This window comes from Salmo salar, chromosome ssa29 (assembly GCF_905237065.1).
Source record: "Salmo salar chromosome ssa29, Ssal_v3.1, whole genome shotgun sequence".
NCBI classification, from domain to species: domain Eukaryota; kingdom Metazoa; phylum Chordata; class Actinopteri; order Salmoniformes; family Salmonidae; genus Salmo; species Salmo salar.
The window spans coordinates 11,226,573-11,249,282 of record NC_059470.1 but is presented as its reverse complement, the minus strand read 5'-3'; the positions used below and the strand labels follow the sequence as shown (position 1 = coordinate 11,249,282).

At 42.4% G+C, this 22,710-nt stretch overlaps 1 protein-coding gene across 3 annotated transcripts in view; it reads left to right on the top strand.

Annotated features, from left to right (window-relative positions):
• The window catches only part of malrd1 (MAM and LDL receptor class A domain containing 1), a 114,078-nt gene that overhangs the window by 31,288 nt on the left and 60,080 nt on the right, over positions 1 to 22,710 (top strand). For all 3 annotated transcript variants that reach the window (XM_014180735.2, XM_045710658.1, XM_045710659.1), the window contains exons 11-18: positions 9,477 to 9,564; positions 9,822 to 10,001; positions 10,362 to 10,521; positions 13,168 to 13,324; positions 13,763 to 13,873; positions 15,438 to 15,651; positions 20,213 to 20,460; positions 22,361 to 22,540. In XM_014180735.2, the coding sequence (XP_014036210.2) occupies positions 9,477 to 9,564; positions 9,822 to 10,001; positions 10,362 to 10,521; positions 13,168 to 13,324; positions 13,763 to 13,873; positions 15,438 to 15,651; positions 20,213 to 20,460; positions 22,361 to 22,540 (1,338 nt within the window). The remainder of the gene's footprint in view (positions 1 to 9,476; positions 9,565 to 9,821; positions 10,002 to 10,361; positions 10,522 to 13,167; positions 13,325 to 13,762; positions 13,874 to 15,437; positions 15,652 to 20,212; positions 20,461 to 22,360; positions 22,541 to 22,710) is intronic.

Sequence of the window (22,710 nt, the reverse complement as noted above, 5' to 3'; positions counted from 1 at the left end):
CGTACTATTTTTTTGTACAGATGAACGTGGTACCTTCAGTCGAAATTGCTCCCAAGGATGAACCAGACTTGTGGAGGTCTACAATTTTTTTTCTGATTTCTTTAGATTTTCCCATGATGTCAAGCAAAGAGGCACTGAGTTTGAAGGTAGGCCTTGAAATACATCCACAGGTACACCTCCAATTGACTCAAATTATGTCAATTAGCCTATCAGAAGCTTCTAAAGCCATGACCTAATTTTCTGGAATTTTCCAAGCTGGTTAAAGGCACAGTCAACTTAGTGCATGTAAACTTCTGATCCACTGGAGTTGTGATACAGTGAATTATAAGTAAAATAATCTGTCTGTAAACAATTGTTGGAAGAATTTCTTGTGTCATGCACAAAGTAGATGTCCTAATCGACTTGCCAAAACTCTAGTTTATTAACAAGAAATTTGTGGAGTGATTGAAAAACAAGTTTTAATGACTCCAACCTAAGTGTATGTAAACTGGATATCATAAGGTGAATGCACCAATTTGTAAGTCGCTCTGGATAAGAGCGTCTGCTAAATGACGTAAATGTAAATATAATAAATGTAGGAGAAGAATTAGAAGCCCACAGTAGGTAGTGATAGTATGTGATAGTCCTAAACACATTTTCTCTGTCTGGATCAAGAACAAAGTCCTGTTGGGCATCAAGAAGATAGAGACATGGGGTCATATCAAACTGTACATCTAGTTTGTTCTGTGCAGCAGTATGTATGGTTTGCCAAAATCTGATAATCTCTCTACAACTCCAAAATACATGCATGTACAGTAAGTTCCACTTTCAGAGGTACATCTTTTACAATCAGGAGAAATGTCTGTATTCATTCTATAGAGTAATTTGTAAATATATATATATATATGTTTTTATATTAGAAGAGGAGCAGTATACCCTGTCGCAAACATCCACCCCTTAACTCTTCACTGATAGTCAGGCAAAGGTCCTTTTCCCAGATTATTTTCAAAGGGGAAAAGGAGGAGCCCACATTCTCAGAAAGGAATCTATTGATATAGGAGATTTTGCCTTTGGTGGATTGTGCTGTAGCAAGAAGGGTCTCTACTTCAGCTGAGCTCCAAAGCTCCCCTTGGAAGTGAATGAGGAAATGACGTGTCTAATATGAAGATATATTTTTTAAATTGAATCTTCTCACATTGAATTCACTGCAGAGCTCTTGAAAGGATTTCAGTATAGTTGTGTTCTTATGAAACAGGTCTGAAACAGGTCTGAAACGGTCCTAATCCTGAGTATGCCGAAGATGAAAGTTGGCATCACTCAGGGCTTTGGGCAAGTTTGGGTTGCATGTTATAGGTGAGTGAGAGCATATCTGTGAGGAAATGCCGAGGTATTTCCATGCTAGTAGGACGTTGTAAATCACAAAGGTTTTGGGTATGTTGCCCACTTCACAAAAGTTATTCCTCAATATAATTGAGTTTAGGGGCAATGGACCACAGGATTGGGCCTCTATCTGAATCCACATTGAGTCTTGTCTGTTTGTGATCCATGTTAACATGTTGTGGATTTGTAGTACAATTGAAGGCAGGGAAGTGCAAAACCACTCTTAGATTCAGGTTTCGATAGAATGGAGAACTTGATCCTAGGTTTTTTATTGCCCCATATAAATTTGTTGATGCTTTGGTTGGTTGTTTAGAAAAAAGAAACTGGGAGATAACGTGGAAGCATCTGAAATAAATAGTTCAATCTGGGGAGGATGTTCATATGGATAACATTGATTCTTCCGACTAAGCTAATTGGGAGGGAAATCCAGCTTTGGAGATCATTCTTGATTCGATCCAGGAGTGGGAGACCATTTTCCTTGAAAAGGCAATTCAGATCTGGTGTTACAACAATTCCAAGGTATTGAAACCCCTGTGTCTTCCATTGGAACGGGAAGAGTGTCTTCATAGAGCTGGTGAGTTGAAGATTGAGAGGGAAAACAATGGATTTGTTCAAATATATCTTATTTCCTGACAACTTGCCATACTGAGCAATTGTGTCTAAAATGGGAGGGTGGGATTTCTCAGGGTTGGATATGTAGAGCTAGACATGATCCGCGTAGAGGGAAATCTTGTTCTGAAGGCCACCTGCAGAAATCCCCATAATACTTGGATCGCTCCTCATCAACTTCGCACCAACAAGTAGAGCGGGGGGGTGGAACAGCGAGCATTCTTCTTTTGTTCCACATCTCGAAGGGAATCTGTGAGAGTTCAGACCGTTAGTAGACGCCATGGCATTTGAATGAGAATATAGGGACTTAATCCATTTACTAAAGTTTGGTGTCCATATTGAACTTTTCTAAGACGGAGAACAGAAAGCTCCACTCCATCCTGTCGAACGCTTTCTCAGCATCCAGTGAAGCCAGCAGGACAGAGGTCTTTTGTGCGTTTACCTGATCTATAATATCAAAAAGACGGTTTGGTCCGCTTTTATTATTTTGGGAAGAAGAGTGTTTCGTCTTTTGGCAAGCAATTTGGTAGTTATTTTGTAGTCAAAAACCAACAAGCTTATGGGCTAGAAGGACGAGCAGGAGAGAGGGTCCTTGTCTTTTTTTGAGCAACACTGTAATGCGAGCTGTGTACAGAGTCTGGGACAGCTCAGTTTTTATAAAAACCATCCAGCATTGGCATGAAAATAGGGCTAAGCTGGGACCAAAAAGCTTTGTAGAACTCTCTGGGAAATCTGTCTGGGCCTGGGAACTTGTTAGGTGGCATGGAGATAATTGCCTCTAGGACCTCCTCGGGAGTGAAGGGGGAGTTGAGATCTTCTTGGTCGGTCTCCGATAGTTTTGGTAGCGAGATTCCTCTATGAAGGAAGGGAGTTCTGCTTCTGTATGTTTTCTCTCAGAAGTATATCATTTGCAGTAAAAATCATGAAAAGTAAAATGTATCTTATCTGGATCATAAGTGACCTCGTCATCTTCTGTTCGGATTGCCATGAATGAATGCTTGGACTGCTCTTTTTTTAAATTGGTATGCAAGCAATCTGCTAGGCTTATTGCTATACTCATGGTATTTCTGTTTAGTAACGAAAACATATTTTTTATCTCTCGAGTATAATCCAAGTTTAGTTTGGCTTTGGCTGCTTTAAGTTGACTCCAGGAGGAGCTGTCTGTTGATTTGTTTATATATATTTTTTTTTCAGCATTCCAGCTCCCTTTCAAAATCTAACCTCCATTGCTTTTTTTCTTAGGGGAAGCATATGCAATTAGATTGGTTGCCCATACAGTGACCCAGTTATTATAGGAAATCTTCCCTCTGGATCAGATATTTTTTTGTCATTGTACAGTTATCGAACTGTAGTTCAAGTCATCTCTGGGTATAGGTAGATAATAGTTACAGCTGCCATCACATGAAATTAAAAAAAGAACAATCTCTGAACACCCCAGCCGAATTCCCAAACAACTCGACATACTGTTTCCTGTTGGATCTGTTATCCCCGAGCTTAGTCACAATTCTGTGTATTTGAAAAATGCGAACAATGCCTCATCCTCTCCGTCCCGCACTAACTGAGTGACAATGTAGCATCCGTCCAGACCACAGTTAAAAAGAGAGGGAGAAATAAAGTAAATAAAAGCAATAGCCCAGCCTACAAATAAATCCTCCAAAGGTCATAGGCTTAATCCCGAGTGGCGCAGCGGTCTAAGGCACTGCATCTCAGTGCTAGAGGCGTCACTGCAGACACCCTGATTCGACTCCAGGCTGTATCACAACCGGCCGTGATTGGGAGTCCCTTAGGGCGGCATACAATTGGTCCAGCGTCGTCCGGGTTTGGCCGGTGTAAGCCGTCATTGTAAATAAGAATTTGTTCTTAACTGACTTGCCTAGTTAAATAAAGGTTAAATAAAAAAACAGAAATGAGGGAACAAATCCCTAAGAGGAATCTATAGGATAAGTTATTTGTTATATCAACAGAATAATAAGGCAATCATACACATAAACATCAGCTTGACACACTGATCCTCCTGCTGATGTGTCTGCCAGATAGCCTATATGTTCTACAGACAAGATAACACGCTGTAAATGGTTAAACCAGGATAAAACATTAGTAGGCCTAGGTTAGGCTATAGGGCATATCCCTCTCTCAGATAAAACGTTAATAGGCCTAAGTTAGGCTATAGGGCATATCCCTCTCTCAGATAAAACGTTAGTAGGCCTAGGTTAGGCTATATGGCATATCCCTCTCTCAGATAAAACGTTAGTAGGCCTAGGTTAGGCTATAGGGCATATTCCTCTCGCAGCCAAAATAAAATAAATAAAAGGATGTCTTCAACAGAGGATGAGGTTGGCAGTTGTTGGGCCTTGGGAAGGGACGTGTTCTCATGCTCCTGGCTAATGGCGCAAGTTTTTTCTGAAGCTAGCTGTTTCTTGGATGCTTTTTCGGTGGCTATTGCTCGAGTCCGGGTAAAAATGTCACACGTAAATGTTGCCTTTATTAGCCGCCATGGCTATTTTGACTATAGCTAATGGGGTTTAACTTGAAGTGGAGGTAAGATTAAGAATTGGAAATTACTCAGAATTCTCAGTTCATGCGGCCATCTCATTCAAGAGTCCCGTGATCCCCCTTACACTATGATTTTGAACATTCAGAACAACTGGGAAATGTCCATGGCAGGCATTGTTGTCACCTTAGCTTGCTACATAACCTCTGAGTGATAAAAAGCATGAGCACCACCACCAATCAACCTACACTTCTGCACATTGTTACTATGACAACAAGCGCAGCCATGATAGCAAATGACTGCAGTTAGTATTCCAAAACAGATTTGAAAAACAAAACTGATTTGAGCGTTAAGGTTTGCAGTATGAACAAGGCTTAATTGCACTGAAGCAAAGAGGGCCTGATTAAGTCACTAGCTAATATGCTGTAGTCAGGGGTTGTCACGTTCTTCCCTAGACTCGGCATATCTCCCCTCTATCCAATAAACTTGGGTTTATTCCAGCTCACATCCAATTAACAGTCCAGATTAATTGGTTCAGGCCTGAGGTGAGCTGTAGGAGGAGTAAAAGCAGCCCTCTAAGGGTGGAGGAGATAGGCTCACTGCATACACACTCACTCACTCACTCACTCACTCACTCACTCACTCACTCACTCACTCACTCACTCACTCACTCACTCACTCACTCACTCACTCACTCACACGTTGCTCTATCAGTCCGAATTATGGGGGAGCCAGGGAGAGGTAAGCTTTGCTGAATGAGACATGAGTTCCTCTAAACTCAACAAAAGTCAAACTTTAGGGGCGGGGGTCTCTAAATATTGTTAATTTGACCGGGACGCGCATCGACAGCAAGATGCATCAACCTCATCGAAGAAAACATCTGAGCAAGCGAAACAGCGCCTCTTTGTCTCAGTATGTGTATCCCATGTATCTGATACTGTCTGGCCAAAAAGAGTATGACAATTCACCTCTCCAGTGAGATAGATTGAGCCACTTGCAAAGTGAAGGAAGATTATGAAACGTTCTTCCATACTTTTTTTGTTGTTCACATTTTTGGGGAAGCATGGCTTCCCGTGGCAACCATGAATACACGCCACTGTAGTAGGCTTAATGACAATCGCCACATGAATGTAATACATGTTTACTGTTAAATTATGTCTTTACTATTAGGCCCATAAAAAATATTAGGCCCAATAGTCTCCCCCGAATGTCACGGTATAATTCACACACTGTGTGGAATTCTAATATACTGAACAAAAATATAAATGCAACATGCAACAATTTCAAGTTACAGTTCATATGAGGAAATTTGTCAATTGAAATTAAATCACTAGATTCTAATCTATGGATTTCACATGACTTGGAATACAGATATGCATCTGTTGGTCACAGATACCTTTAAAAAAAAGGGGAATCACAATGGGCCTCAAGATCTCGTCACGGTATTTTTGTGCATTCAAATTGCCATAGATAAAATGCAATTGTATTCGTTGTCCGTAGCTTATGCCTGCCAATACCATACCCCACCGCCACAATGTGGCACTCTGTTCACAACGTTTACATCAGCAAACTGTTCGCCCACAAAACGCCATACACATGGTCTGCGGTTGGGAGGCCGGTTATATGTACTGCCAAATTCTCTAAACTACGTTGAAGGTGGCTTAGGGTAGAGAAATTAACATTAAATTCTCTGGCAGCAGCTCTGGTGGACATTCCTACAGTCAGCATGCCAATTGCACACTCCTTCAACATTTGAGACATCTGTGGCATTGTGTTGTGTGACAAAACTGCACATTTTAGAGCACACGGCGCACCTGTGTAATGATCCTGCTGTTTAATCAGCTTCTTGATATGCCATGCCTATCAGATGGATGGATTATCTTGGTAAAGGAGAAATGCTCACTAACAGGGATGTAAACAACATTTGAGAGAAATAAGCGTTTTGTGCGTATGGAAATGAACATTTCTGGGATCTTTTATTTCAGCTCATGAAACATGGGACCAATACTTTACATGTTGCGTTTATATTTTTGTTCAGTATAGAACAGACCTGGGGGTGGTCAGTGGTGGAGTATTTCATTAGCTTGCTAGCTAACAGTTAATTGGATTTGAAGAGCGGCGTTGGAGTAAATGGTGTAGTGCAATTTATTTTAGGTGAGGGAGCGCAATAAAAACATAATTACTTCATAATTTCTGAATCACAATGTGTAGCCTATTGAATATCATTGTAGAATTGGTCTATGCATAAAATGCATCCTCCAATTGCAATGTCTGCCTATGTATTGCCCACATGTATTGTCACAAGAACATTTACATTTGTAATTCCCTCAAACACCAAGTTAAACTGCAGGCCAATCATTTGATCTCGATCAGTTTCATGGGAATATGCATTTAGATGTTGAATTACTGTTTTGTGAGTGAATTAAAGCATACGGCGTTATCAAACTATTAGCCTTTCTTGTAGGCCTATTTTGTTTCAATCAAAGCATACAGTGCATTCGGAGAGTATTCAGACCCTTGACTTTTTGTTATGTTACGGCCTGATTCTAAAATGGATTAAATACTATTTTTTTCTCATCAACCTACACACAATACCCCAAATGACAAAGTCAAAACAGGCTTTTAGATTTTTTTTGCAAATGTATATAAAAAAACGGAAATATCTTATTTACATAAGTATTCAAACCCTTTGCTATGAGACACGAAATTGAGCTCAGGTGCATCCTGTTTCCATTGATCATCCTTGTGATGTTTCTGCAACTTGATTGGAGTCCACCTGTGGTAAATTCAATTGATTGGACATGATTTAGAATGCACACACCTGTCTATATAAGGTCCCACATTTGACAGTGCATGTCAGAGCAAAAACCATGCCATGAGGTTGAAGGAATTCTCCATAGAGATCCGCGACAGTATTGTGTCGAGGCACAGATCTGGGGAAGGGTACCAAAAAATGTCTGCAGCATTGAAGGTCCCCAAGAACACAGTGGCCTCCATCATTCTTAAATGGAAGAAATTTGGAACCGCCAACACTTTTTGGCCGCCCGGCCAAACTGAGCAATCGGAGAAGGGCCTTCGTCAGGGAGGTGACCAAAAACCCAATGGTCACTCTAACAGAGCTCTAGAGTTCCTCTGTGGAGATGGGAGAACCTTCCAGCAGTACAACCATCTCTGCAGCACTCTACCAATCAGGCCTTTATGGTAGAGTGGCCAGACAGAAACCAAGATTGAACTCTTTGGCCTGAATGCCAAGCGTCATGTCTGGAGGAAACCTGGCACCATCCCTACAGTGAACCATGGTGGTGGTTCATGCTGTGGGGATGTTTTTCAGTGGCAGGGACTGGGAGACTAGTCAGGATCGAAAAGATGAACGGAGAAAAGTACAGAGCGCTCAGGAACTCAGACTGGGGCAAAGGTTCACCTTCCAACAGGACAATGACCATAAGCACACAGCCAAGACAACGCAGGAGTTGGTTCGGGACAAGTCTCTGAATGTCCTTGAGTGGCCCAGCCAGAGCCCGGACTTGAACACGATTGAACATCTCTGAAGAGACCTGAAAATAGCTGTGCAGCAACACTCCCAATCCAACCTGACAGAGCTTGAGAGGATCTGCAGAGAAGAATGGTTGAAACTCCCCAAATGCCGGTGTGCCAAGCTTGTAGCGTCATACCCAAGAAGACTCGAGGCTGTAATCACTGCCGAAGGTACTTCAACAAAGTACTAAATAAAGGGCCTGAATACTTATGTAAATGTGATATTTACAGTTTTTGCTTTGTCATTATGGGGTATTGTTTGTAGATTGATGAAAGGTAACAAAATGTGGAAAAAGTCAAGGGGTCTGAATACTGTCCGACTGCACTGCATATCCTGCTTAGTGGCGCGCGTTGAGTTTTGGCCTCATGAGTAGTTATTTTTTACTATTCACTTTCAGATAAGAAATGACTGAGGAGGTGTTTTTAGTGTTGTAGGCATACTATGCTACAGTATATGCTACTATGTTCGGTACTGTTATGTAAAATAATAATGAATCGTGTGATCTTGTAAACGAGCACCAATGTGAGAAGTGATAATCTTCTATTTGTAATAATAATAATAATAACAATACAAATAAGTAATGAGTGTGACTATTAGATGTAGGTAAAATCTTCATGAAGGTTATTGAGTGATTTGAGCCCCCTTCGATTCGTGGTGCAGAAAGGATAGGCAGTGAATTTGGATCCTAAATCACATGGGTTTGATGGTAAGGTTCATATGGTGGATCAGTATTTTTACACATGGACAGTTGGGCGAGTTCAAGTGCGTATGACATGAACCCCAAGTCCATAAAAAACTGTTTTGAGGACAACCGTTTTAGCAACCCCTGATAGTTTTCTGTCTGTAACTGTTCTTGTTACATCAGATTTGGCCAACTCATTTGGCCCAGAGAGAGAGAAGAAAAGGAAGAAATCACCATTTACCTACCTATAGGCTGCTATAGTCTACATATTTAGTTTGACATTCTACCGTTTTCATGGAATGTTTGGGGTAATTAAATAGAATTTATTTAGAATTTATCGGAATCTATTTTCCAGAAATATTTGTACCAACTTCGTGTATTCTCTAATAGGAAAAAGGCACTCCCCCGTGCTACGACAGCACTACATCTCTGGTTGTAGTACTTGACTTGCTCAGGACTCAGCGTTTTGGGTTTATGCTGAAACGACAATCTACAACTGTGTTCTGAGGTAATTTGTTCTCCGTACTGTGCTGCTCTCCTGGTAGAGCGACAGTTACCAGGCTATAGGCTGAACCTGCTGAGGAGGCTGAAAGAGACATATGCCTGCATCTCAAATTACACTCTATTCCCTATGTAGTGCACTTCTATTGACCAGTGCCCATATAGCTGTTCACTACATAGGGAATCAGTTGCCATTTGGGACACTGCCATAAAGTACAGTATAACACACTGCACTTAGATGGAAAACAAACATACACACACACACACACAGAGCCATACATTGTTGTTTGTGTTGGCAGATTCTGGTCGAGGGCACAGTCGGTGACGACTTCAATGGAGACATCGCCATTGATGACCTGTCCTTCCTGGACTGTGTGCTCTATAATGGTAATTAGTATACATACTTCAGAAATACCCCTAGATATTCAACATACATCTATTTATTATTATTATTATTATTATTTTTAGACCACTTCCACTGCCATAAAACATTTTTGAGACAGCTGAGGCAAGCACACCATTTTTCTTCAGGAAGATTTCCGTTTGTAGTTATACCTTACCACCAGCATATAAAACCGTGTCCCACTCTAGACGGAGTTACAGTTTGTTGGATGTGTTGTGTGTTATTAATTTGTTTATTTCAGGGGACTTGCCCTCATTGAGCCACACCACCCCCTTCCCCCCGACGGAAGCCCCTACAGTCCAGCCCCACATCTGCCCAGAGGGGAAGTTTGTGTGTGGGGCGCACGGAGAGTGTGTGGACCAGAGCAGGGTGTGTGACTTCAGACATGACTGCTCCGACGGGTTAGACGAACAGCACTGTGGTGGGTATTGACCTTGTTCCCTCAGATCTGGGGCCGTGTGTATAGAGGATAAGGTCTAGCCTCCCCATTTAAACTTTTTCAACTGTGCGTCTCAAAGGCAAATCTGTTTGATACATATGGCCCCTGGGCTGTGATTTGACCAGAATTGGATTATTGGAATCTTTCCCTTCTCTCTCTTTCTCTCCCACCCTCTTTCTGTCCTTGCTGTGCACTCTCTTCAACCACAGAGAAGACAGAGACCACTAGAACTGTCTTGAAATTGAATTGAAATGGAATTGTTCCGAATTTTCAAAGACCATAGGTATTGTCTAATGGTGTTTGTTTCTTTCTTGGTTTCTTTCTTTCTGTGTCCCCCCCCAGTGAAGGAGGTATGTGATTTTGAGGGGGGAGTTGCATGTGGCTGGGAGAGGGTCTGTCCTGCTCCCTCTGCCCTGCTTCATTCATTCCGCTGGCTCCCTGACCAGGGAAACACCGTACACCTCGGAGAGCAGTACCACCGGCCAGTCATCGACCACACCCTGTGAGTCACAAACACATGCACAGACACAGGCACACATGTACACGTACAGTACAGGCACACATACGTGCACACACACACACACTAGCAATGTGCATGCCCACCTGAGGATCACTCCTTTTCAGCCATCTGAAAATCCACTTGTCACTTAAATATCACTGGATTGATTTTCCCGTTAACGTAGCGACCGCGGAAACGTTTGTAATGAGCTGTCAAACACACTCTGGTAATGGATGAAGTGGGCTCAATGGAATACATTGGCTTGTGATGCATATATAAGAATTGCCAATGCTTCGTCTGGGATTTAACGCACCGGCTCGGCAATTACATAACTTTATTTTAGTTGGTGTTGATTTTTTTGTGCAATTTTTTTAAATGTTTTTTTAAGAACAAATTCTTATTTACAATGACGGCCTAGGAACAGTGGGTTAACTGCCTTGTTCAGGGGCAGAACAACAGATTTGTACCTTGTCAGCTCGGGGATTCAATCCACCAACCTTTCGGTTACTGGCCCAACGCTCTAACCAATAGGCTACCTGCCGCCCCAATTTAAAAAACGAATGATTTAATACAGTTGAAAGGTTTACAAATCAAATGCGCTAAAATGAAATCAACTTCTGAAAATGAACACTCGGATTATAGTGATATTATGTCCAATCTTGCAGACAATGTAAAGTATGTATAAATGGGTGTAATCTCGAGCCAAGCGTGTTGATTTTTAAATGCGTGGGTATCCTTCCCTTGACACACTTGTTGAATTATGCAAGAGAATGTGACAACAGTAATTAATGAGGCAGTCTAGACACAGCAGGTGAGTGCAGGTGGACCTAGACACAGCAGGTGAGTGCAGGTGGACCTAGACACAGCAGGTGAGTGCAGGTGGACCTAGACACAGCAGGTGAGTGCAGGTGGACCTAGACACAGCAGGTGAGTGCAGGTGGACCTAGACACAGCAGGTGAGTGCAGGTGGACCTAGACACAGCAGGTGAGTGCAGGTGGACCTAGACACAGCAGGTGAGTGCAGGTAGGCCTAGACACAGCAGGTGTGTTGTGGTTGCAGCCCTGTTCCACCAATTGATATGAATTTATTTGTGTGGGAAATACACCCAGTGTATATATGAAAATTAGGCACATATACTTTTCTTTATTTTATCACAAAATATTTATAAAAAAATACCTGATATACTAAGGAAATGTATATGAAAAAAAGATACATTTTACAATAACAATTTCAATTACCATTTCTACACACACACACACACACACACACACACACACACACACACACACCCGGGCCAAAAACGCCATCACAGCCCTCTGAGACATCATCTGAAACTGAGTGAGGATGTTTCAGATGGTTACCTGTCTGGGCTATGATTGCCTATCTGAGGGGTTGACAGTGAGAGCAGAAATCAACTCCTCCACTCTATTGCTGTCATTTCCTTTCCTCTTGTAGCCAGTGGGCCAGAGTGCAGGTGCAATCATCCCTCTTCCGTCCCCTCCTCCTCCCTCTTTCCCTCACTCGTGCTGCAGTCCTTTACTCTTCAGTAACAGACGATCATTAAGCTCCGGCAGCCATGGAAGTGAGAGGGGGAACTCTGTCTTCTCCAAGCCCAAGGGGAGCCTCTCCTCTCTTGGCTAGGAAGGGCATAGAGGCATGGTATCCAGGGATCTGTGAGCTTATGGAGATGGATGAACGCAGTCAAGCGAATCACAGCCCTCTACTCTATTCTCCCATGGTTGTAAAAAGGATGACTGTGATTGACAATCTGTAGGGGCCTGGGTCTAGTACAGGGAGAGATAGATGAGTTTCAGTGACCTGCCTCTGCCTCTGTGGGTGGGCACTCTATGTGTTGGGTGGGAGACGCTCGAGGACTTGTCGGACGTGGAGGCAATGTTCTTGAGCCGAGCGGGGAAAAGACGAGGATGTCGTCGAAACCGGTTCAACATGTCGCGGAGAACGTCATTAACCAGGGCCTGGAACACAGCAGGAGCGTTGGTCAGACCGAATGGCATCACCAGGTATACGTAGTGTCCGCTAGCCATGTTGAAGGCTGTCTTCCACTCCAGGGGCAGAGTCAGTAAGGTACAGAACTGCAGGAAGGCTCAGGGTCAGAGGTCAGTAATCCAGGGCAGTGTCACAAGGTACTGGATGGCAGGCAGGCTCAGGACGGGCAGAATGGTCAAAACCGGAAGAACTAGAAAACAGGGACTAAAGAGACACGGAATAACACGCTGGTCAGCTTGACGAGACAAGACGAACTGGCAACAGACAAACAGGAAACACAGGTATAAATGCACAGGGGATAATGGGGAAAATGGGTGACACCTGGAGGGGGGGTAGAGACAAGCACAAGACAGGTGAAACAGATCAGGGTGTAACAACTACAGTGTATTTGTTCTTAACCAACCCTATTTCCCATAAACTAATACTTTCTGCATTTTATATATCATTATCATATATATTGTATTGCACTTTAAGGTAATTGTCTTTCAAGGTCATCTCTATTTATTGTCTCTGTGTGTTGTATGTGTCTGAACCACGGCTATAGCCTTAAATAGAATTGCCCCATGGTGACAAAGTTGTTTGAATTCAATTGTGTTGATAATGTGAACCTCTAACCTTCCCTCTTCTTGTCTCTACACTAGTGGCAGTCCAGAGGGTTGGTACATGTACGCAGACAGCTCCAACGGTGGTTACGGCCACATCACCGACCTGCAGACCCCTGTCATCTCCTCCACTGGACCCCAGTGCACCTTGGGATTCTGGTATCACATGAGCGGCTTCACTGTGGGAACCCTGCAGGTGAATGAATCCCATAGAGTCTCTCAGATGTATCATCGAGAAAAGATCAAATAAGAAGCGTTGCGTTGCTTCTGTGAGAAATATATAAATGGTATTCATGGGAAACAAGGGTCTAAATAGACTGAGAATAAGTTTTAGCTTATGTAAAAAAAAAAAAAAAGGTGAAACTAAAAGCCTGCAACAAAAAACATGGCACTTATTTTGTCATCTGAATTAAAAAGCCTTTGTTTCTTTATGGCAGGCTTTAATTATTATTTTTTATTTTTTTTTACATAACCTTAAACATATTTTGTTCTCAGTCTTTCAAAAGTACTTTGCACCACAATATACCATATGGAGAATAAAATACGGCTAATGGCCATGACAATGTTTTAAAAAATGTATTTGTTATCACAAAGCAGTGGTACAATTGTGAGATTTTCTTACTGTATATCACAGGTGTTATTGAAGTATGGAAATGTCACCCATGAAGTGTGGTCCCAGACTGGTAACCAAGGCAACAAATGGAGACGTGGAGAAGTGTTTCTCGGAATCGACCATGGCTTCCAGGTCTGTCAATCATCTTGTCTTGGAGAGAACCATGTCCATAAATCCAGCTGTCACAGATCTAGTGGAGTGATTCATGCTTATTCATGCTGTTCCATGCTGGATAAGAGCGTCCGCTAAATGACTAAAATATAAAACGGTTTTGTGGACTCTTTTTTTGGGGGGGGGGTGGGTCATTTGCAATTCATGCTTGACTGTTACACTAAGAGGATTTCGACTCACACAGCCACAGATTGATTGTTTGACTCTGTAAAGAGAATTAATCACATTTATTTTATAAAGCCCTTTTTTACATCAGCAGTTGCCACAAAGTGCTTTATAGATACCCGGCCTAAATCCCAAAGAGCAAGCAAAGCAAATGCGAAAGCACAGTGGCCAGGAAAATCTCCCTAGACGGAAGTTATCTAGGAAGAAACTGCATGCTATCACTGCATGCTATCCAATGGCTGAGTTCACCCTACCAAAAACAAGACAAAGACCTGACATCAACAGTGAAATAGCAATTTTAGCAACAAATCCCCTGACCTTTGTACTGATGTCCATTAACCTTTGTCAACCTGGCCCAGTCAGATCAGCCATTCAGATAGAGCAATCAGTGTGTCCTTTAGCACTGAAGCGGTGTGTTCAAGAGCAGCTTTCTTACCATCAGAGCTTCAGTGCCCTTTCTCTCTCCCACAAAGCACTTAATCAGCCCAGGTCCTCTCTCTCATGTGAAATACAGGTAACTGCCAAAATAAAGGAAACACCAACTTAAAGTGTCTTAAAGGCGTTGGGCCACCACGAGCCACCAAAACAGCTTCAATACGCATTGGAATAGATTCTACAAGTGTCTGGAACACTATTGGAGGGATGCGACACCATTAGTCCATGAGGAATTCAATAATTTGGTGTTTTGTTGGTGGTGAAAAACTCTGTCTTAGGTGTCTCTAGATCTCCCATAAGTGTTCATTTGGGTTGAGATCTGGTGACTGAGACACATACACACACACCCTTTAAACCGCCTATGCTCCTTTGAGACCACTCTTTTAACATCGCTGAGATCTCTTCTAGCCACGGTAGGCAAAATAATAGGCAACTGTGTATTTTATACATGACCCTAAGCATGATGGGATGTTAATTGTTTAATTAACTCAGAAAGCCTCACCTGTGTGGAAACACCTGCTTTCAATATACTTTGTCACTCATTTACTCAAGTGTTTCCTTTATCTTGGCAGTTACGTGTACATGACTCAGCAATTTGAAGGATGAGTTGCTTGTGTAGTATACAGTTGGTGATTTTGGGCTACATCCTAAGTGGAACCTTATTCCCTTTATAGTGCCCTTCTTTTGACCAGGTACCATTTGGGATGTTCTAGTATGTTGGGTTTAATTGTGTTTATGTAATGTTTAGCCTTGCTTACCAGGATTATAGTGAAGATGGCTGAGAACGAGACTAATGGCATGTTATTGTGAATTTGCTAGTTTATATGGTACTAGACAGTTTTGTTGATTTATAAGTATTTGGGTATTACTTCAAGCATTGAAAGACTTGGACAGATGGCTGACTTCCATCCTGTCTGTCATTTAGGTGATCTTCCAGGCCAAGCGGGGGATCAGCTACATGGGAGATGTGGTGGTGGATGACGTGACCTTCCAGAACTGCACCCCTCCCCTCAGCCCAGAGCAGCCGTGTGGGCCTGAGGAGTACACCTGCTCCAATGGATACTGCATCCCAGAGGACAACCTGTGTGACTTCCTCAACCACTGTGGAGATGGCTCCGACGAGGACCCCTATATCTGCAGTGAGTGAGAGACCCTTCGCCTGCCCATTTGATAATAATTAACTAAAGAACAGTGTTCCTCACAGCAGCTTTTGTTGAATTATGTGTGATAATTTTTTTATTTCACCTTTTATTTAACCAGGTAGGCCAGTTGAGAACAAGTTCTCATTTACAACTGTGACCTGGCCAAGACAAGGCAAAGCAGTGTGACAAAAACAACAGAGTTACACATAAACAAACATACAGTCAATAACACAATAGAAAAATCTACAGTTGAAGTTGTTTTTCAACCACTCCACAAATTTCTTGTTAACAAACTATAGTTTTGGCAAGTCGGTTAGGACATCTACTTTGTGCATGACAAAAGTCATTTTTCCAACAATTGTTTACAGACAGATTATTTCACTTATAATTCACTGTATCACAATTCCAGTGGGTCAGAAGTTTACATACACTAAGGTGACTCTGCCTTTAAACAGCTTGGAAAATTCCCAAAAATGATGTCATGGCTTTAGAAGCTTCTGATAGCCTAATTGACATCATTTGAGTCAATTGGAGGTGTACCTGTGGATGTATTTCATTGCCTACCTTCAAACTCAGTGCCTCTTTGCTTGACATCATGGGAAAATCTAAAGAAATCAGCCAAGACCTCAGAAAAAAAAGTGGAGACCTCCACAAGTCTGGTTCATTATTGGGAGCAATTTCTAAATGCCTGAAGGTACCACATTCATCTGTACAAACAATAGTACGCAAGTATAAACACCATGGGACCACACAGCAGTCATACCACTCAGGAAGGAGATGCGTTCTGTCTCCTAGAGATGAACATACTTTGGTGCGAAAAGTGCAAATCAATCCGAGAACAACAGCAAAGGACCTTGTGAAGATGCTGGAGGAAACGGGTACAAAAGTATCTATTTCCACAGTAAAACAGGTCCTATATCAACATAACCTGAAAGGCCGCTCAGCAAGGAAGAAACCACTGCTCCAAAACCGCCATAAAAAAGCCAGACTACGGTTTGCAACAAAGATCGTACTTTTTGGAGAAATGTCCTCTGGTCTGATGAAAGAAAAAATAGAACTGTTTGGCCATAATGACCATCGTTATGTTTGGAGGAGAAAGGTGGAGGCTTGCAAGCCGAAGAACAGCGTCCCAACCGTGAAGCACGGGGGTGTCAGCATCATGTTGTGGGGGTGCTTTGCTGCAGGAGGGACTGGTGCACTTCACAAAATAGATGGCATCATGAAGCAGGAAAATTATGTAGATATATTGAAGCAACATCTCAAGACATCAGTCAGGAAGTTAAAGCTTGGTCGCAAATGGGTCTTCCAAATGGACAATGACCCCAAGCATACTTCCAAAGTTGTGGCAAATGGCTTAAGGACAACAAAGTCAAGGTATTGGAGTGGCCATCACAAAGCCCTGACCTCAATCCTATAGAAAATGTGTGGGCATAACTGAAAAAGTGTGAGCAAGCAAGGAGGCCTACAAACCTGACTCAGTTACACCAGCTCTGTCAGGAGGAATGGGCCAAAATTCACCCAACTTATTGTGGGAAGCTTGTGGAAGGCTACCCGAATTGTTTGACCCAAGTTAAACAATTTAAAGGCAATGCTACCAAATGCTAATTGACTGTATGTAAACTTCTGACCCACTGGGAATGTGATGAAAGAAATAGAAGCTGAAATAAATCATTCTCTCTATTATTATTCTGACATTTCACATTCTTAAAATAAAGTGGTGATCCTAACTGACCTAAGACAGGGACTTTTTACTAGGATTACATTTTCAGGAATTGTGAAAAACTGAGTTGAAATGTATTTGGCTAAGGTGTATGTAAACTTCCGACTTCAACTGTATGTACGGTGTGTGCAGATCTAGAAGAGTAGGGAGGTAAGGCAATAAATAGGCCTTTACTGTGGTGGCAATGGTGGTTTTTATTAATTGTACAATCTAATGTAACATTCAACCTTAAAATGAGTAACACATCCATGGCCACATTTTGAGCCTTATGTAAATATGAATGTCTTGTTATGCAATCATATTGTCTTCTCAATTGCTGTAATTATCTATGCAGAATCTCGAATGACATTAATCACTTGCGCCATGTAGCCTACTTTTTTAATGTGTTCTCAACTGCAATCCAAGTCATTTGGTTCTGCTATTAGATGAAGCACAGTGATAACACATTCATCTGTTGTATAAATGAACAATAACTGACATTGTATTCCCATTTGAACTTTGCTGTGCTTTTAAATCGTTGAAAGCACAGTGATAAACATTTCGGTGACAACTAAACCAAAAATGTGACATTGTTTTTCGATTGGAATGTGGTAGTGCTATTAGATTAGTCTCCCTAGGCAGACAGTTGCCTCCCACATTGTATCCAATGCTACGGCATACATTGCTCTTGCCTAGGGTCGGGTTTGCGAGGCTACTTTGACGTAGTTAAAAGTATAGTGATAAATTCGAATAACTTTAGGCTGTTTTTTGAGTGGGTGAATATACAGTGAGCTACAAAAGTATTTGGACAGTACTTTTTTTGTTGTTGCTGTTTGGCCTCTGTACTCCAGCGCTTTGGGTTTGAGATGATACAATGACTATGAGGTTAAAGTGCAGACTGTCAGCTTTCATTTGAGCGGTAGCGGTACGTGAGTAAAATCTCTTGAGGAAGCCAAGCCAGTAAAAAAGCCATATTACAACCTTTGTTGTGATAATTGTGGCGTTTGCTCTACATCAGCTGATACCTCAAAGGGCTGTACAGAAACCCAGCCTAAAACCCCAAACAGCAAGCAATGCAGGTGTAGAAGCTCTATAACCCATTCGTTCATATGACACCGTGATATGTGTCAGTTGAAGTCCACAAACCAAATATTGCATATTACAAACAGTTATGTAATCTGCAGCATGGTCAAGTAAGTTCATGTTTACGACAGTTTACTAAACAACTACTGATTTACAACCACAGAGTTACCGCAAGTCAGCACAAAGACAACAGGGGGACTGCCTCAGCTATTCCAGCACCATTTCAACTTAAACATTTAAACATCATCAAACGTGGCTATATATGCTTAGTTTAATACACTGAAAACAAACTTAAAGATACCTACAACTATTTAGTCCAATTAATGCTGCTTAAAATCATGTGGCTGTCCATGGTACTGATTTCTGTCTGTGCGTGTTTGCACAAGTAAAGCGTTTTTTTTACTCACCCTACTTGTAGACTAGTTGAATGCCAATGCCATCCCCCTCTTTCATGTTGGCAAAACTGTCTATGGCTCCGTCATACAGTACACTTTTTGGTTGTAATAGGCTACCTAGCTAAAATGCTTGCTGGCCTAACTTCCTCGCATGGGCAACAATGAATCAGGTAAGTTAGCTAGGTAGTTAGCGTGCACTTACTAGGCAATGTCTAGGCTACATATTGAACTTCAATTGTCTCAGGTCAGTGGCACAATATATACATTTATTGTCAGATCAGAATCGCCATCATATTCATTGGCCTGTACAGAGAATTAAGTCAAAACCACAAGTCCAAATCCCCATCTCCATCCATGGCTTAGGAAAGGGCTGCTGCAGGACATCAACACAAGCAGACCAGAAACAGACAAGTTTTTCTGAAAATGTTGTTTTGCTTCGGAAATGAATTGATTGGTTTGAAGCCATATCCAAACTGGCCTCCCTTGGGGGGCGTTTTGCTGCATCAGGACAACCCACAGTTGAGCTCAGCTCCACGCTGATTGGCTAATTCTTTCAGAATGTCTTTATCATGGGAGGCCAAATGCTTGCTGACATTAATCAATCAAATGCTACGGCGGCAACATGTTATACTCTTTTGGTCCAGTCAGCATCAGATAGATGGGCTACACATAGTGAGACAGAGGGGCGCTGTTTCCCTCGCTTGGATGATTTCTCCAGTGAGATTCAGCCACTTGCGAATTGAAAGAAATTATGAAAACAGAAAGAGACGAAAGATACGAAAGTACGGGGAAAAATAAATAAAATGTATGAAATGTATTCACTACTGTAAGTCGCTCTGGATAAGAGCGTCTGCTAAATGACTTAAATGTAAATGTAATACATTTATTTTATAATTTAAAATGTTTTATTGGTCAAATAGCCTGGCTTCCCTTGGCATCCATGAAAACACACCATTGCTATTGAGGGTATCCTCAACCATACAGACGCACAAATATCATACCCAAAGACATGCTAACCTCTCACCATTACAATAACAGGGGGGGTGGTGGTATGATCGTTGCATGCTAGGAATATGGGACCAAACACTAAACTTTTGACTACTTTAATACACATAAGTGAATTTGTCCCAATACTTTTATTCCCCTAAAATGGACAATGTACAAAAGGTGTCATTTACAAAACAGTTCACCCGATATGGATGAAAATACCCTCAAAATAAATCTGACAGTCTGCACTTTAACCTCATAGTCATTCTCATTTCAAATCCAAAGTGATGGAATATAGAGCCAAAACAACAACAAATGTGCCACTGTCCACAGTATGTCATGGTGAGTATACTAATGACTAATTAAGCTCTCGTCCTCTCTCGCTCTCTTACAGAGGGCTTCAGCGGACACTGCAACTTTGAGTTTGACCTCTGCTCCTGGCGCCAGTGCCGGCAGGACAATTTCGATTGGCTTATCAAAGCGGGCAGCACACCGACCGCTGGCACAGGTCCATCTACTGACCACACCCTGCGGGACCCATCTGGCCACTACCTCTATGTAGAGAGCTCTTTCCCCCAGGCAACCGGAGACGCCGCTAGAATCTCAGGACCCCTCCTCAGCCGCAGGAGCAAGCAGTGCAAGGTCAGGCAAAGGTCAGGGCAGAGACTGTAGATAACAGTTCGGAAGCCATGTGGGTGTTACTGGGTCGAGATAAAAGGGTCATCTGATCAATACATGGACACAAGGGTTGGTCCTGGTCGGTCCCTGGATGGGAGACCAGATGCTGCTGGAAGTGGTTTTGGAGGGCCAGTAGGAGGCACTCTTTCCTTCCCCCAAAAAATATCCCAATGCCCCAGGGCGGTGATGGGGGACATTGTCCTGTGTCGGGTGCCGTCTTTCGGATTCAACGTCAAACGGGTGTCCTGACTCTCTATGGTCACTAAAGATCCCAAGTCACTTATTGTAAGAATAGAGGTGATAACCCCAGGGCCCTGGCTAAATTCCCAATCTGGCCATCATGCCATCATGGCCACCTAATTATCCCCAACTTCAAATTGGCTCATTCATCCCCCCTCCTCGCCCCTATAACTATTCCCCAGGTCGTTGCTGTAAATGCGAATGTGTTCTCAGTCAATTTACCTGGTAAAATAAGGGAGAAATAAACAAAGGGTCCATAAGTGAGGGTTATACGGTGTGTAATGATTTGGTTTATTTGTTTTTAAGTCAAATTCAGTGTGATGGTGTAATCCACCATACAAACCTACAGACAGATTAAGGGAGGAGGTTTAGGTAGATTATGAAGCAGAATTGGGGGAAATATGTATAAAGGACTGGGTCAGTCGATGTCTCCTCCCTCTGTGTGTGACGAGATCAGCCAGTGACGTGGGTGAGCCCAGGGGCCATCTCTCGTCTCTCTCTGACTGAGCTCACATCAGTCAGTCTGTCTGAGGCCAGCGTTCTGATTGAGTGCCTCGTTTGTATGGAACTGTGTCTGTCTCATCTCGGGCCGGACCTGCCGACCAATCACACACGCAGCTGACAGGCGCCAATTAAACAGAGCGAGGAGAGAAGGGGAAGAGAGGGAGGAGAGAAGAAGCGGTGGTTTTAGTCTTCTCACTGCCTCCCGCCCTCCCTCTGCATCTAGTTGCATTTGGTAGAAAACCCCTGTGGAACTCCGTAGCACTGCGTTTGTGTGGCTGACATTGTGGGCTAGCCCTAATTGAAGGAAATGAATGGAGCTACGGTGATGACCATTTTGGTTCACAACAAATGACCTTTTTTTTTATATAGATAGACCTCTTGCTTTCATGGTCTATGGGGAGGTGACACGAATTATCATAATAAGAGTGTTGCAGTGAAAAGTCAACGGTAATGCAGAAAGCATGAGACTCAGGTGCTTGTTACTTTGATCAGATTTACTGAATCAAATCACACTGTATTTGTCACATGCGCCGAATACAACAAGTGTAGACCTTACCGTGAAATGCTTACTTACAAACCCTTAACCAACAGTGCAGTTCAAGAAGAGGTTAAGAAAATATTTACCAAATAAACTAAAGTAAAAAAATATATAAAAGTAACACAATAACAAAGCAATAACGAGGCTATATACAGGGGGTACCGGTACCGAGTCAGTGTGCGGGGCTACAGGTTAGTTGAGGTAATTTGTACATGTAGGTAGGGGTGAAGTGACTATGAATAGATGATAAACAGCGAGTAGCAGCAGTGTACAAAAAGAATGGAGGGGGAGGGGGTCAGTGTTAATTGTTCAGCAGTCTTATGGCTTGGGGGTAGAAGCTGTTAAGGAGCCTTTTGGTCCTTTACAAGTCAGGGGTATATCAACTTCACTTTAATGAGTGGAGGAAAGTCTGTCATTGCTTAAATATCATGGTATTTCTCAGACTGTCTGTCCTTATCCAGCTAGAAATTTTATGGTACAGATTTTAAGATGAAGTTAGTTTAACCAATTAAACTTGGCTACACTTGCATGACTTCATTATGTTTGTCACTTTCTTGTGTGTTTGTCCCGTCCCTTCTCCAGATCCGCTTCTACCTACACATGTCTGGAGACGGCTTTGGAACGCTGAACGTGTTCCAGGTCACCAGCTCCTCAGGTCACCAGCTCCTCCTCAACCTGACTGGAGACCAGGGAAACTACTGGCAGAGGAGGGACATCCAGCTGACCTCTCAGGAAGACTTCCGGGTCACGTTCGAGGGCAAGGTGATGAACATTTTTATTGAATTCTTGTGACTTATGTTCATCTTGTGCACATCTGGCATAGCATTTGTATCTGCGAATGTTGCTGTTACTGTGCCATGAAAAAGTATTTGCCCGCTTTCTGATTTTCTCTATTTTTGCATATTTTTTTATACTGAATGTTATCAGATCTT